Source organism: Hyla sarda, chromosome 9 (genome assembly GCF_029499605.1).
Source record: "Hyla sarda isolate aHylSar1 chromosome 9, aHylSar1.hap1, whole genome shotgun sequence".
NCBI lineage: Eukaryota > Metazoa > Chordata > Amphibia > Anura > Hylidae > Hyla > Hyla sarda.
The window spans coordinates 145695707-145712000 of record NC_079197.1 but is presented as its reverse complement, the minus strand read 5'-3'; the positions used below and the strand labels follow the sequence as shown (position 1 = coordinate 145712000).

General features: G+C 46.0%; 1 protein-coding gene across 1 annotated transcript in view; it reads left to right on the top strand.

The window, feature by feature from the left end:
• The window catches only part of LOC130290416 (cytochrome P450 2C18-like), a 38559-nt gene that overhangs the window by 13748 nt on the left and 8517 nt on the right, over positions 1-16294 (top strand). The window contains exons 5-7 of the mRNA XM_056538044.1: positions 3692-3852; positions 9365-9541; positions 13569-13710. Of these exons, the coding sequence (XP_056394019.1) occupies positions 3692-3852; positions 9365-9541; positions 13569-13710 (480 nt within the window). The remainder of the gene's footprint in view (positions 1-3691; positions 3853-9364; positions 9542-13568; positions 13711-16294) is intronic.

Sequence of the window (16294 nt, the reverse complement as noted above, 5' to 3'; positions counted from 1 at the left end):
TGGAACCTCGCAGGTGCCTTTTGGCCCGAAGGCGAAGGGTTTGTTTTGTTGGGGGGCCTCTCTCCTTTCGGAGAAGGGCTTGTGATAGACCGCATCCTCGTGCACGTTTTTTTGTGTGAACACTTGCACTTTTTACTTGCACTCAGGTGATTTGAGAGCACGAACCTCGGCTTTCAATAAAAAAAAAAATGAGTGAACCATTCCTGGCACAGTGACCTGTGTGTGGGAAAAGTGGACAACTTCATGTAAGCGAGAAAGCTGTGACTGCCGAAATTGACTCCTCAAATGGGAAATTACTATTTGTGGTGTGATAAAAATGATAGATTTCAGTGGCAGAGGACAGTGGCAGTGACCAGGCTTACCAGAGTTATTGGAGGAGGCTGGAGAGAGAGTTGAGACCAGTGGGCTCTTGGAGCGGTTGATGGACATGCTCGACATTGAGTACCAGCAGAGACATTAGATGGCAGCACCTGGGTAAATGGCACTGTGGTAGCAAAGAGACAGCAAAGAGTTGTTTTGAGCCTAGAGTGTGACTCACAGTAACAAGTGTGCACGTGATGCCTTATCCTTTACTCAAGAGATAAAGCTGAGATTGCTTGGCACCACCGCCCCTGGCTCTAGGATAGAGACTGACACTGTGATTAAAGACTTTGCCACACAGAACTGCAAGCCTCTTTGATTACTGTAACTATTATTCGAATACATGCCTTCTAGAGACGAACTTACCCGTACTTTTCGCTGTATGAGACGCACTTTTTCTTCCCCGGGGGGGGGTTAAAGTTGGTGCGTCTTATACGGCAAATACACATTAAAACCTGTCCTATCGCGGTGGTCCCTGCGGCCATCACCGGCTGGGACCCGCGGCTAATACAGGACATCACCGACCCCTGTATTAACCCTTCAGATGCGGCGATCAAAGCTGACCGCTGCGTCTGAAGTGAAAGTGACACAAACCCGGCTGCTCAGTCGGGCTGTTCGGGACCGCCGCAGTGAAATAGCAGCGCCCTGAACAGCTTACAGGACACCGGGAGGGACCTTACCTTCCTCCTCGGTGTCTGCTCCATGCCGGGATCCCCTGCATGGCCGGCGCTCTCCTTCGTTGTCATCACGTAGCGTAGCGACGTGATGGCGGTGACGGAGTGCGAGGATACCGTGCAGCAGAGATGTTCCGGAGCGATAGGGACACCCCAAGGATGCGGCGACAGCAATGGAGGGCGACATCCAGGGCAGCGGTGACGAGCGGTGACGGGTCCGGAGCGGCGGGGACACGTGAGTATTATCTCCTATACCAGTGGTCTTCAACCTGCGGACCTCCAGATGTTGCAAAACTACAACTCCTGGCATGCCCGGACAGTCAACGGCTGTCCGGGCATGCTGGGAGTTGTAGTTTTGCAACATCTGGAGGTCCGCAGGTTGAAGGTTCAGAATCTTTTTTTTTCTAGATTTTCATCCTTTAAAATTGGGTGCGTCTTATATGCCGGAGCGTCTTATATGGCGAAAAATACGGTATATATGCTTTTACTGAAACTGTCAAGCTTGAAGTGCCTTTGCTGATAAAAGTGTTCCTCCATTTTGAAGAAAAGGGATGGTGTCTTCTAGGCAATGCACCATTACACTAGTGAGTTACCACCTAGGGAGACCAGGGTATAGGAATGGGCATGTTGAACTTCAGCTGACCGATCCTTTTGTTCTAGGGAAAATAAGCTGCACCCATAAGAGTGTGGTAGTGGCTTAAAGGGGTACTCCGGTGAAAAACAATTTTTTTTCATATCAACTGGCTCCAGAAAGTTAAACAGATTTGTAAATTACTTCTATAAAAAAAAATTATCCTTCCAGTACTTATCAGCTGCTGAAGTTGAGTTGTTCTTTACTGTCTGAGCACAGTGCTCTCTGCCGACACCTCTGTCTGTCTCAGGAACTGTCTGGAGCAGGTGAGGTTTGCTATGGGGATTTGCTTCTACTCTGACAGACAGGTGTCAGCAGAGAGCATTGTGCTCAGATAGAAAACAATAACTCAACGTAAGCAGCTAATAGATACTGGAAGGATTGAGATTTTTCTATAGAAGTATTTTACAAATCTGTTTAACTTTCTGGGAGCCCTTTAACCCAACCCCTCTCCATTGAGAATACAAGAATGTGCACGTTAAGTAGCTATTGAAAATCTAGGGCCACCAGCTTTAGTAAGATGTGGTAAAGGGTTTGTTTTAGCCAGTTACCATATATACTCGAGTATTAGCCGTTCTGAATATAAGCCAAGGCCCCTAATTTCACCCCAAAAGTCCAGGAAAACCTATTGACTGGAGCATAAGCCTAGGGTGGGAAATACATCATCCCTGCCCCCCATCATCATCCCCCCCCCGGTCATCATCCCGCCCTCCTCTGTCATCATCCCGACTCCCACTGTCATCATCCAGACCCCCTCCTGTCATCAACCAGACTCCCCTCATCCCCCCATCATACAGATCCCCCTTGCCCCCCATATCATTATCCAGATCCCCCTCATACCCCCCTGTCATCATCCAGACCCCCCTCTCTTGTTCTCTACTCGCCTCCCCAGTTGCAGCTCTGTCAGTCCTTCCCTAGCAGCCATCCAACATTGCTGCAGGGACCGTCCGACTTCTAGTGGGGAGGGTGAGCTGGTTTGGCCATGCATCTTGACCGAGAGGCCCTCTTCTCCGCTGCGGGCTTGCCCGGACTAGCGAAGCTGCATTGATTCCGCCGCGTAGGGACGCCCCTGACATCATGGACGTCTGCTGCGCACGGACATCCCTGCATGGCGGCGTCAATACAACGTCACTAGTCCAGGGCCGGCCCGGAGGGGAGAAGAGGGCCTCCTGGTCAAGATGGATGGCCCGCACCGGCTCACCTTCCCACTGGAAGTCGGACGGTCCCTGCAGCATAGATGGGTGACGATGGATGGCCCGGCCCATCCCCTCGCCGCCCCCACCGGTATGCCTGCAATTTTTTTTTTGTCCCATCACTTGAGTATAATTGGAGGGGGACGTTTTCGGCACGAAAAATGGTGCTGTAAAACTCGGCTTATACTCGAGTATATACGGTATCCATTTTAGTTGTCTTCCAGTGCTTTACTTATTTTATATGAATAAACCACATTGATGCTTTGTCTCTCAGAATTTGTTTATTGTTCATCTCACCTCCTTAAAAGTAACCTAAATATTACCCAAAAATTCACATGTACCCTGAAATGGTACAATGAAAAGTACAAGTTGTCTTTCAAATAACAAGCATGATTGGTTGAAAAAATAGCAGTGACCTGAAGGCACTATGTCTAGTCCTTAGGGTACATTCACACAGCCGGATATTCTGCCGGATAGCTGTGACAGAATTTTCCTCAGCAATAAATCCGCAGCAGATTTCTTAGACTTTAATGGAAATTCTGCTGCTTAAAATATGCCATGATTAAACCTGCAGCTTTTCGGGAGTTTAAAATCTTTCAGAAGATCCGCCCATGTGAACGTTTTCTTAGGTCAGGGTCACGTGCCATATTTTTCTGCATATTTTGCTACCTATTGACTTCAATGGGTAGGAAAATATGCAGCAGCCAAATACGGCACATGTGACCCCACCATTAAGGTGTTATGTGTTGTTTAAATACAATAAAGGAAAATATATATTTGACCGTTTCATATCATTTTCATTATTTCACTACAATCAGAACTATTAATTCCAGGTTTTCCTTGTGATCCAAATTACTTTTTGACCTTGGCCGTTTCCAATATGATCTGTTCCATTGTTTTTGGGGAACGTTTTGAATATGACGACAAGAAGTTTCTTGGACTCCTTGCCATGTTAAAAGAAATTTTTGGTGTATTAAACTCCGGAATCGGACAGGTAAACATTTATAAATTTATTATTTCTTCTCTGCCAAAACTTGTCATAAGTGACATTGGGGGAGATTTATCAAAATCTGTGCGGAGGAAAAGTTGCCCAGTTGCCCATAGCAACCAATCAGATCGCTTCTTTCATTTTTTAAAAGGCCTTTAACAAATGAAAGAAGATCTGATTGGTTGCTATGGGCAACTGGGCAACTTTTCCTCTGGACAGGTTTTGATAAATTTCCCCCAATGTGTTTTTAACAGGTGAATTAAAATTGCATTGTGTTCAGTTTACAGCAGAAGGACCTGATATATGTATGTATGTATATATATATATATATATATATATATATATATATATATATATATAGTATATATATTACAGAATGGTTTCAAGCTTTCAATAGGAATTCTGCTGCTCTCTGCACACGTTGAAGCACAACTTCCGACACGGATCAGGATTCACGTGCACGAGCCAGTCTGTACAACAGTGTATTAAAGGGATACTTTTCCCCAAGACATGTTATCCCCTATCTAAAGGATAGGGGATAAAATGTCTGATTGTGGGGTCTGGCCACTGGTACCCCCCGCGAACCCTGGCCTGGCACTGCGGCGTTCATAAACGTAGAAGCCTGGGGCTTTCGTGTTCAAGATGTGACACCATGCCCCCTCCCATAGACAGGAATGGAGGGGGTGTGGCGTGATGTCACGAACACAGAAGCCCCAGGCTTCCATGTTCATGAATGCCGCAGCGCCGGCCTGGAGATCATGGGGGGGTCCCAGCAGCCGGACCCCTGCGATCAGACATGTTATCCCCTACCCCTTTAAGGCCATACATTTTATTAATACAGAGCCATACAGCCTCTTCATGCTACAATACAGGCTCCTTCGGACTCCATATGTGCAGAACTAAAGAAATCTGAGATATTGATACTGAGGTACCGCAGAGGACTTGTGGATCTCTATGACTGCCATATTACGTTTGCATATAGAACAGAATAGTGATGAGTGGCATAGGCCATATTCGAATTTGCGATATTTCACGAATATTTGTCATATATTCGTGAAATTCGCATATTCGTTATATTCTTTTTTTTGCGCATATGCGAAAATTTATGCGCATATTTGCGAATATTGAGCCCTCCCTTCTTTAATGGTATAGAGAACTATGACTAGTGCATTAACTCTGTAATTTTTTGCCTATTGAAACCAATAGGCCCATTGTGGTCTATGGGGATCTCATGGCATGTAAGATAAGCAGGACTGTCTTGGAAGCACAGTGGATGGGAGACCACCACTGGTTTGAGTCCTGGGGTGGGACAGAATGTTACAGTGTTGTGGTTAAACTTTACTTTCCTGGAAAAGCTGCTGAGTTGCCCATAGTATCAGATCGCTTCTTTCATTTTTTAAAAAGCCTCTGGAAAATGAAAGAAGCGATCTGATTGGTTGCTACGGGCAACTCAGAAACTTTTCCAGGAATGTAAAGTTAAACCACAACACTGTAACACTCTGTCCCACCCCAGGACTCAAACCAGTGGTGGTCTCCCATTCCACTGTACTGCCAAGACAGTCTTGCTTATCTTACTGTTTTACATGCCGTGAGATCCCAATAGACCACAATGTGCAAAAAAATCACAGAGTTAATGCACTAGTCATAGTACCCTATACCATTAAAGAAGGGAGGGCTCAATACGCATATATTTTCGCATATGCGCAAAAAAAGCGAATATTCGTAATTATGAATATATATAGTGCTATATTTGCAATATTCACGAATTCGCGAATATGCGATATTCACGATTAAAATTTGAATTGTGAATGTTCGTGAGCAACACTAGAACAGAACAATGATACAACTGTATGCCTGAGCGCTAAGAATACACTTCTGTACTCTGCTGTGTGCTGTGTAAGTGATGATAACACATTTACCTACAAGATATCATTCAACGCCTTCCTTAAACACTATAATATTTGTTTACAGAATGGGTTCAAGCTTTCAATAGGAATTCTGCTGCGCACGCTGTAACGTAACTCAGTGGTGTAGCAAAGGGGGATGCGGGGTGTGTGGGCCGCACCGGGTGACACCGGCCTCATCGGGTGACACGCTGACGCCGCCAAGTCACTAGCACCAATTACCAAATATCGGAAATGTCCAACTCACTCCCCAAGCCCGCAGCGCCCGGACTGGCGTGGGTAGCACCTTGTACGCAGGAATATAGAAGAGACGAATGTCCAGCGCAGGTATGTGGCAACAGAATGCTTTATTTCGGAAACTTCAGCACATGGATGACAAAGACACAGGTGACGCGTTTCGGGCCTGGAGTTGGGCCTTGGTCATGACCAAGGCCCAACTCCAGTGCCGAAACGCGTCACCTGTGTCTTTGTCCTCCATGTGCTGAAGTTTCCGAAATAAAGCATTCCGTTGCCACATACCTGTGCTGGACATTCGTCTGTCCTAATAACCAAATATGTTTCATCTGTTCTCACATACACAGTGCTCAAATAGTTGCTGTTGATGACATAATAGGCAAGATCCTAGTGGTAATAGTCAGAGGCCTAACTCTCCTGTGCCTTAAAGGGGTACTACTGGGGAAAAAAAGTGCAGGAACTCACCCACGATTTCCATTTAAGGGTCGGTCCTGCAGAACTACTGCTCATGGGAATGGTGTTCCTGTTGTGAAAAAAGTGCAGGAACTCAGTTCCCATGCGTTACTGCAGGACTTGAGCTCTGCTTAAAGGGGTACTCCCGTGAAAACCTTTTTTCTTTTAAATCAACTGGTGCCAGAAAGTTAAACAGATTTGTAAATTACTTCTATTAAAAAATCTTAATCCTTCCAGTACTTATTAGGGGCTGTCTACTTAAGAGAAATCCAAAAAAGAAATGCCTTTCCTGTGATGTCCTGACCACAGTGCTCTCTGCTGACCTCTGCTGTCCATTTTAGGAACTAGAGAAAATCCCCATAGCAAACATATGCTTCTCTGGACAGTTCCTAAAATGGACAGCAGAGGTCAGCAGAGAGCACTGTGGTCAGAACATCAGAGGAAATGCATTTCTTTTTGGATTTCTCTTTAGTATACAGCCCCTAAAAAGTACTGGAATGATTAAGATTTTTTTTATAGAAGTGATTTACAAATCTGTTTAAAGGGATACTCCGGTGAAAACCTTTTTTCTTTTAAATCAACTGGTGGCAGAAAGTTAAACGTATTTGTAAATTACTTCTATTAAATTTTTTAATCCTTCCTGTACTTATTAGCTGCTGAACACTACAGAGGAAATTCTTTTCTTTTTGGAATGCTCTCTGATGACATCACGAGAACAGTTCTCTCTGCTGACGTCATTATAATAATGCTTTATTTATTGTTGTCCTTAGTGGGATTTGAACCCAAGTCCCCAGCACTGCAAGGCAGCAGTGCTAACCAATGAGCCACCATGCTGCCCTTAGCATACATCTGCTATGCATGGTTGCTAAAATGGACAGAGATGTCAGCAGAGAGCACTGTGCTCGTGATGTCATCAATGTTCCAAAAAGAAAGGAATTTCCTCTGTAGCATTCAGCAGCTAATAAGTACTGGAAGGATTAAGATTTTTTAATAGAAGTAATTTACAAATATGTTTAACTTTTTGCCACCAGTTGATTTAAAAGAAAAAAGGTTTACACCGGAGTACCCCTTTAACTTTCTGGCACCAGTTGATTTAAAAAAAAAAAAAAGTTTTCCATGGGAGTACCCCTTTAATAATAGTTCTGTTTCAGGGCCTCCCCCCGCTATTTCTCATTTATATTAGTGGTGTTTCTTCATATGGGAGATGGATCTTTGAGTCCCGCTAGGCACCAGGGTGTGGGTAAGACTGTTTCCTCTACACTCCCTATAGCAGTGGTCTCCAACCTGCGGCCCTCCAGATGTTGCAAAACTACAACTCCCAGCATGCCCGGACAGCCGTTGGCTGTCCGGGCATGCTGGGAGTTGTAGTTTTGCAACATCTGTAGGTCCGCAGGTTGAAGACTACTGCCCTATAGCTATGTCCCTCATTCGAGAACTTGGAGCTTATCCTCAGAACTGATGACAATGCTGCAGGTACACGTGGGCTATCCCAAAAAAATTTGTGAAACATTTAACCCCTTAAGGACACATGACGTACTGGAACGTCATGTGTCCACTCCCGATCTATAACGCGGGGCCACGGCGTGGCCCCGCGTCATAGCGGGTCGGGCCCGGCCTCTAACAACGGCCGGGACCCGTGGCTAATAGCGCGCGGCATTGATCGCTGTGCCGCGCGCTATTAACCCTTTAGACGCGGCGTTCAAAGTTGAACGCCGCGTCTAAAGTGAAACCGAAAGCATCCCGGCTAGCTCAGTGGGCTGTTCGGGATAGCCGCGGTGAAATCGCGGCATCCCGAACAGCTGACAGGACAGCGGGAGGGCCCCTACCTGCCTCCTCGCTGTCCGATCGCCGAATGACTGCTCAGTGCCTGAGATCCAGGCATGAGCAGTCATCCGGCAGAATCGTTGATCACTGGTTTCTTATGAGAAACCAGTGATCAACATAGAAGATCAGTGTGTGCAGTGTTATAGGTCCCTATGGGACCTATAACACTGCAAAAAAAAAGTGAAAAAAAAAAGTGAATAAAGATCATTTAACTCCTCCCCTATTAAAAGTTTGAATCACCCCCCTTTTCCAATAAAAAAAAAAACACAGTGTAAATAAAAATAAAAATAAACATATGTGGTATCACCGCGTGCGGAAATGTCCGAATTATAAAAATATATCATTAATTAAACCGCTCGGTCAATGGCGTGCGCGCAAAAAAATTCCAAAGTCCAAAATAGTGCATTTTTGTTCACTTTTTATATCATTTAAAAATGAATAAAAAGTGATCAATAAGTCCTATCAATGCAAAAATGGTACCGTTAAAAACTTCAGATCACGGCGCAAAAAATGAGCCCTCATACCGCCCCATACACGGAAAAATAAAAAAGTTATAGGGGTCAGAAGATGACAATTTTAAACGTATTAATTTTCCTGCATGTAGTTATGATTTTTTCCAGAAGTCCGACAAAATCAAACCTATATAAGTAGGGTATCATTTTAATTGTATGGACCTACAGAATACATATCAGGTGTCATTTTTACCGAAAAATGTACTACGTAGAAACGGAAGCCCCCAAAAGTTACAAAACAGCGTTTTTTTTTTCAATTTTGTCGCACAATGATTTTTTTTCCCGCTTCACCATAGATTTTTGGGCAAAATGACTGACGTCATTACAAAGTAGAATTGGTGGCGCAAAAAATAAGCCATCATATGGATTTTTAGGTGTAAATTTGAAAGAGTTATGATTTTTTAAAGGCAAGGAGCAAAAAACGAAAATGCAAAAATGGAAAAACCTCCGGTCCTTAAGGGGTTAAGAGCTTTGGGAGTACAGGATCCTTAAACATGGCAAATAGACTATGGTAACTGATGGTGGGTGTGGGTTTTAGTTTGCTGTCTTAAAAAAAAAGTATTCAAGATATTATATTTGTCTTTCTTTCAGCTACTTAACTCTTTCCCCAAACTTCTGAAGTTTATTCCTGGATCACATCAGAAGATATACGGAAATCTTTCATCTCTAAAACAGTTTGTAATGCAGAAGGTGAAGGAACATCAGGGGACGTTGGACCAGAACTGTCCCAGGGATTTTATAGATTGTTTCCTTATAAAGATGGAGGAGGTAAGAACATTGGATAGGGCAAAATCTGTAATGGGCCCCCCCAACCATTATGTCCCACGCTTAGTAGGGATCGACCGATTATCGGTTTGGCTGATATTAGCGGCCGATATTCACGATTTTGGACGTTATCAATATCGGCAATTACCTTGCCGATAATCCGATAATGCCCCGCCCCACCGCACCCCCCACTACCGCACCGCGCCGCACCCCCCACCACCACACCACTCCGCAACCCCCCCCCACCCCACCACACTGCCCCTGCCAGAGACCACCGCCACCGCTGCCCCATTGCCTCCCCCATCTCCGGTTTTATAATTACCTGTTCCCGGGGCCCGGGCTACTTCTGGCTCCTGCGGCATCCTGTGTTACGCTGTGCGCTGCGCAATGACGAGTGACGTCCTCAACGCGACATCACCGTCAATGCGCACAGTGACAGCTCAGGAGGAAGCCACCGGAGCCAGAAGTAGCGCGGGCCCCGGGATAATTATAAAACCGGGAATGGGGGAGGCAATGGAGCAGCGGCGGTGGTGGTCTCTGGCCAAGGCGGTGCGGTGGGGGGTGTGGTGCAGTGCGCTGGAGGGGGGGGGGGTGCGGTGGCGGTGATAGGACTCAGGACAGGCAGGGGGAGAGAAGCGGGTGGCGGTCTCTGGCACCTCAAAAGCCGCTGCAGTTCATTGATTTAAAGCGCCCGCTTTAAATCAATGATCTGCAGCGGTGTCGCCGGTGGTGGGGATAAATAGCTATCGGCCCTAACCTCCACAGAGTATCGGTATCGTCCCTAAAAAAATCAATATTGGTTGATCCCTAGTGCTGATTTTACATAATAGAAAGACCTTTAGCCCCCCTCCCTAAGGCATCTGAGTTGATGCCTTGAACAAGATTTCATATTCCAAAATTCTGCCTTCTTAACCCCAGGATGATCACCCCATGGTCCTCTGTCAAGACCACTATGGATACAAACAATGCAGTTCATGCGGTGCAGCATCCTCCATAGCAACCAATCACGTCGATTCTTTCATTTTTCACAGGCCTCTTGAAGCGATCTGATTGGTTGCTATGGGCAACTCAGCAACTTTTCCTCTGGACAGGTTTTGATAAACGTTACTGTGCCCATACAATCAAGCATACAGAGCCCGGCTCTAATACACAGTGGGAACCCTTCTGCAACTGCCAGAAATGTAGACGAGTCCATTACTGGCAGTTGAATCTCTTACATGCTGCGGCATATATGGCAATAGGATATTTTGGCTTCAGAGGAAACCGGTTCTCGGCGCTGAACGACCAGACAGGTGTGTAGATTCAAGGTAAGTTTATTGACCAGAATGCAACGTGTTTCGCTGCGCATGGAGGAGCTACCAGGAGACAGGCCAGTACATCAGGAGACGTGAAGGAGGTCGTAGGAGGGCAACAACCCAGCAGCAGGACTGCTACCTCCACCTTTTTGCAAGGAGGAGCAGGAGGAGCACTGCCAGAGCCCTGCAAAATGACCTCTAGCAGGCTACAAATGTGCATGTGTCCACTCAAACGGTCAGAAACAGACTCCATGAGGGTGGTATGAGGGCCCGACGTCCACAGGTGGTGGTTGTGCTTACAGCCCAACACTGTGCAGTACGTTTGGCATTTGCAAGAGAACACAAAAATTGGCAAATTCGCCACTGGCATTGTGTGCTCTTCACAGATGAAAGCAGGTTCACACTGAGCACATGTGACAGATGTGACAGAGTCTGGAGACGCTGTAGAGAACGTTCTGCTGCCGGCAACATCCTCCAGCATAACCAGTTTGGCAGTGGGTCAGTAATGGTGTGGGGTGGCATTTCTTTGGGGGGCCACACAGCCCTCCATGTGCTTGCCAGAGATAGCCTGGCTGTCATTAGGTACCGAGATGAGATCCTCAGACCCCTTGTGAGACCATATGCTGGTGCGGTTGGCCCTGGGTTCCTCCTAATGCAAGACAATGCTAGACCTCATGTGGCTGGAGTGTGTCAGCAGTTCATGCAAGAGGAAGGCATTGATGCTATGGACTGGCCCGCCCGTTCCCCAGACCTGAATCCGATTGAGCACCTCTGGGACATCATGTCTCGCTCCATCCACCAACGCCACGTTGCACTACAGACTGTCCAGGAGTTGGCGGATGCTTTAGTCTAGGTCTGGGAGGACATCCCTCAGGAGACCATCCCCCACCTCATCAGGAGCATGCCCAGGCGTTGTAGGGAGATCATATGGGCACGTGGAGGCCGCACACACTACTGAGCCTCATTTTTACTTGTTTTAACCCCTTAATGACATTGAACTTAACTGTACGCCATGGTGCCGTGGTATTTAAAGCACCATAGCATACATTTACGCTCCGCCATGAAGGCGAGCTTCGGACCGGTGCTCGCTTCATGCGCAGCAGGTCCTGGCTACTATCAGCAGCCAGGGACCTGCCGGTAATGGCAGACATCCGCGATCATGCAGATGTCCACCATTAACCTCTCAGATGCCGTGATCAATACAGATCACGGCATCTGCGGCACTGCGGTACTTTAAATGGATGATTGGATCGCCCACAGCGCTGCCGAGGGGATCCGATCATCCAGCATAGCGGCCGGAGGTCCCCTCATCTGTCTCCGGCTGTCTCCCGGGGTCTTCTGCTCTTGTCTGAGATCGAGCAAACCAGACCAGAAGATCACCGATAACACTGATCAGTGCTATGCCCTATGCATAGCACTGAACAGTATTAGCAATCAAATTATGGGGACTATTAAAGTGTAAAAAAAAACAAAAAAAGTTACAAAAAAGTTTTAAAAAAAGTAAAAAAAATTGAAAAACCCCCTCCCCCAATAAAAATGGAATGACTCATTCTTCAAAAAACAAACTGCCAACTATATTTATTAAAAGAAACTAAAGTTATGGTGCTGGAAATACACAAAAATTGTGGAGAGGGTTGGGGGGGGGGGCAAAAAAATGATGTTTAAATTCACAGAGCCCTCCCTTACTTAACATCCATTCACTTCCTCCCTGAGTCTTCTGTACTGTGCTGGGTCTCTTCATCCAATCGCTGCAGGCTGCTCTGTAACCCCCTCCTCTCTGTTTTCAGAGAGGAGGGGGTTACAGGAGTGAGCACAGAGGAGTGCACGTCCTCACTTACTGGACTTTGCCCCAGCCTGTTCTTCAGCTGGGGCAAGTATGATGCCGCAGGATTATGTTCTGGATGGTATAGGAGCCCATATTGGGTCTTTTTTGTAAGCCATGATTTCTATAAAAAGGCAATCATTTTTTTTTTATGAAGTATATTAGAAAGGTAAATGATTTGCCAAGATGTACAACATCTAAAAAGTTTTAATTCTGACAGTGGCCATTTAAAGTGTACCTGTCAGGTCAAGTAACTTTTCAGGATAAGCTGCCCTGTGTATACATAAAAATAAATACTATTTCTGGCCATTATATCATTTGTATAAACATTTTTCAGCAGATTTCTGGTGAAACAGGACAAAGCTGAGCTGATTTACAGAGTGGAGTAGAGTCTCACAAGAGGAGGTGGGGAGGGGGAGAAGCTTGATAATGGGAAAGAAGCATTTTTTATCTAACAAGATATATTACACAGTTTCCTATATTCTTGTGTACCATTAATCTATGAAAAGTTTCTTTAAATCACATTGCCTGTTTAAAGCATAAAAATAGAATCTGGTGCATGTGCACGAGCAAGTGTGTACAACAGTGTATTAAATGGGCACTTCGCCCCTAGATATGTTATCCCCTATCCAAAGGATAGGGGATTACATGTCTGATCGTGGGGGGTCTGGCCGTTGGTACCCCCAGCAATGAGCTGACTGAGCGGCAGAGACAGTCTCTGCTGCTCAGTCAGCTCATTGCCGACTGCAACTCCCTGCCACAGCACCGGGCATGAACAGACTTTGAATTATTAATAAAGAAGACCTTGATTTGGGTGAGTGCGACCTTATTTCTTCTTATACTTACTGTACATTTACTTAGAATATATTATTCAATGCCTTTTTTAAACACTATAAAATTTGTATCCCACCAGGAAAAGGGGAACCCCAACACAGAATTTATCTTCGAAAATTTGTTCATTACCGTCTTGAACCTTTTCTTTGCTGGAACAGAAACAACAAGCACTACACTGAGGCACAGCTTAAGACTTATGCTCAAGTGTCCCGACATACAAGGTAGATGTAAAGAGTAACAAGTATACAACATAATTCTTAGGCTAAGCCCAATAACATGTATAACCACACACTATGGAGTCATTTACTGAGGCTGAAATAGAATTGTATTACCGTATATACTCGAGTATAAGCCTACCCGAATAAAAGCCGAGGCCCCTAATTTTACCCCAAAAACCCAGGAAAAATTATTGACTCGACTATAAGCCTAGGGTGGCCAATACATCATCCCCCCATGTAATCTTCCAGACCCCCGTAATCATCTCCCCCCCCTTCATCATCACCGCCTGTAAATCCCTTCATCAGTGGTCTTCAACCTGTGGACCTCCAGATGTTGCAGAACTACAACTACAAAACTACAACTCCCAGCATGCCACGTCATCATTTAACACCCCCCCCCCTTTTGTTTAGTACTCACCTCCCCCCGGCGGGAAGTTAGGGTGAGCTGGTCCGGGCCATCTATGCTGCAGGGACCGTACGGTGGGGATGGTTAGTCATTCCGGGCTGTCCATTTTCACCGGGGGGGGGGGGGGAGGGGGGGCTCTTCTCTGCGCTTCGGGCCTGAACTAGTGATGTTGCCTTGACGACGACGCACAGGGAAGTTGCACATGAACGTCCCTGTGCGTCGTTGTCAAGGCAACATCACTACTCCGGAGCCGGGCCCGAAGCGGAGAAGAGCCCCCCCCCCGGTGAAAATGGACAGCCCGGAACAACTAACCATCCCCACTGGACGGTCCCTGCAGGAAAGATGGCCCGGACCAGCTCACCCTAACTTCCCGCCGAGGGGAGGTGAGTACAAAACAAAAAGGGGGGACTGGATGATGATGAAGGCCGCAGTGGTCTTCAGCCTGCGGACCCCTAGACCCTAGAGGTTTCAAAACTACAACACCCAGCATGCCCGGACAGCCAGCATGCTGGGAGTTGTAGTTTTGCAACATCTGGAGGTCCGCAGGTTAACCCCTTAAGGACTCAGGGTTTTTCCTTTTTTGCACTTTCGTTTTTTCCTCCTTACCTTTTAAAAATCATAACCCTTTCAATTTTCCACCTAAAAATCCATATTATGGCTTATTTTTTGCGTCGCCAATTCTACTTTGCAGTGACATTAGTCATTTTACCCAAAAATACACGGCGAAATGGAAAAAAAAATTATTGTGCGACAAAATAAATAAAAAACGCCATTTTGTAACTTTTGGGGGCTTCCGTTTCTACGCAGTGCATATTTTGGTAAAAATTACACCTTATAATTATTCTGTAGATCCATACGGTTAAAATGATACCCTACTTATATAGGTTTGATTTTGTCGTACTTCTGGAAAAAATCATAACTACATGCAGGAAAATTTATACGTTTAAAAATGTCATCTTCTGACCCCTATAACTTTTTTATTTTTCCCCGTAAAGGGCAATATGAGGACTCATTTTTTGCGCCGTGATCTGTATGATTTTTGTTTTGATCGGACTTTTTGATCACTTTTTATTCATTTTTTTAATGGTATAAAAAGTGACCAAAATACGCTTTTTTGGACTTTGGAATTTTTTTGCGCGTACGCCATTGACCGTGCGGTTTAATTAATTATATATTTTTATAGTTCGGACATTTACGCAGGCGCCGATACCACATGTTTATTTATTTATTTTTTTACACTGTTTTATTTTTTTTATGGGAAAAGGGGGGTGATTCAAACTTTTATTAGGGAAGGGGTTAAATGACCTTTATTAACACTTTTTTGAAAAAAAAATTTTTGCATTTTTTTTGCCTGTGATCAGCATTATCGGTGCTTGACTGCTCCTGCCTGGATCTCAGGCACGGAGCAGTCATTCGTCGATCGGACACCGAGGAGGCAGGTAAGGTCCCTCCCGGTGTCCGATCAGCTGTTCGGGACGCCGTGATTTCACCGCGGCGGTCCCGAACAGCCCGACTGAGCAGCTGGGATACTTTCACTTTCACTTTAGAAGCGGCGGTCAGCTTCATATCGCTGCGCGATCCCGCGGCGCGATCCCGCTTCATATCGCGGGAGCCGGCGCAGGACGTAAATATACGTCCTGCGTCGTTAAGGGGTTAAAGACCACTGATGAAGGGATTGACAGGCGGAGAGTTCACTCGAGTATAAGCCGAGGGGGGCGTTTTTAGCACGAAAAATCGTGCTGAAAAACTCGGCTTATACTCGAGTATATACGGTATATGCCATTAAAACCAAAGTGAAACATAAAAAACACACAGGCAAAATAAACCATCGGCTGTCCGGGCATGCTGGGAGTTGTAGTTTTGAAACATTTGGAGGTCCGCAGGTTGAAGACCACTGCGGCCTTCGTCATCATCCAGACCCCCCCCTTTAGTTTTCTACTCACCTCCCCTCGGATGGAAGGAAGGGTTAGCTGGTCCGGGCCATCTATGCTGCAGGGACCGTCCGGTGGGGAGGGTTAGTCGTTCCGGGTTGTCCATCTTCACCAGGAGGCCCTCTTATCCACTCCACTCCGGGCCGGCCCCGGACTAGTGACGTTGCCTTAACGACGACGCACAGGGACATCCGTGTGCAGCAGACGTCCCTGCGCATGAATGTGCAACCATTGATGAAGGGATTGACAG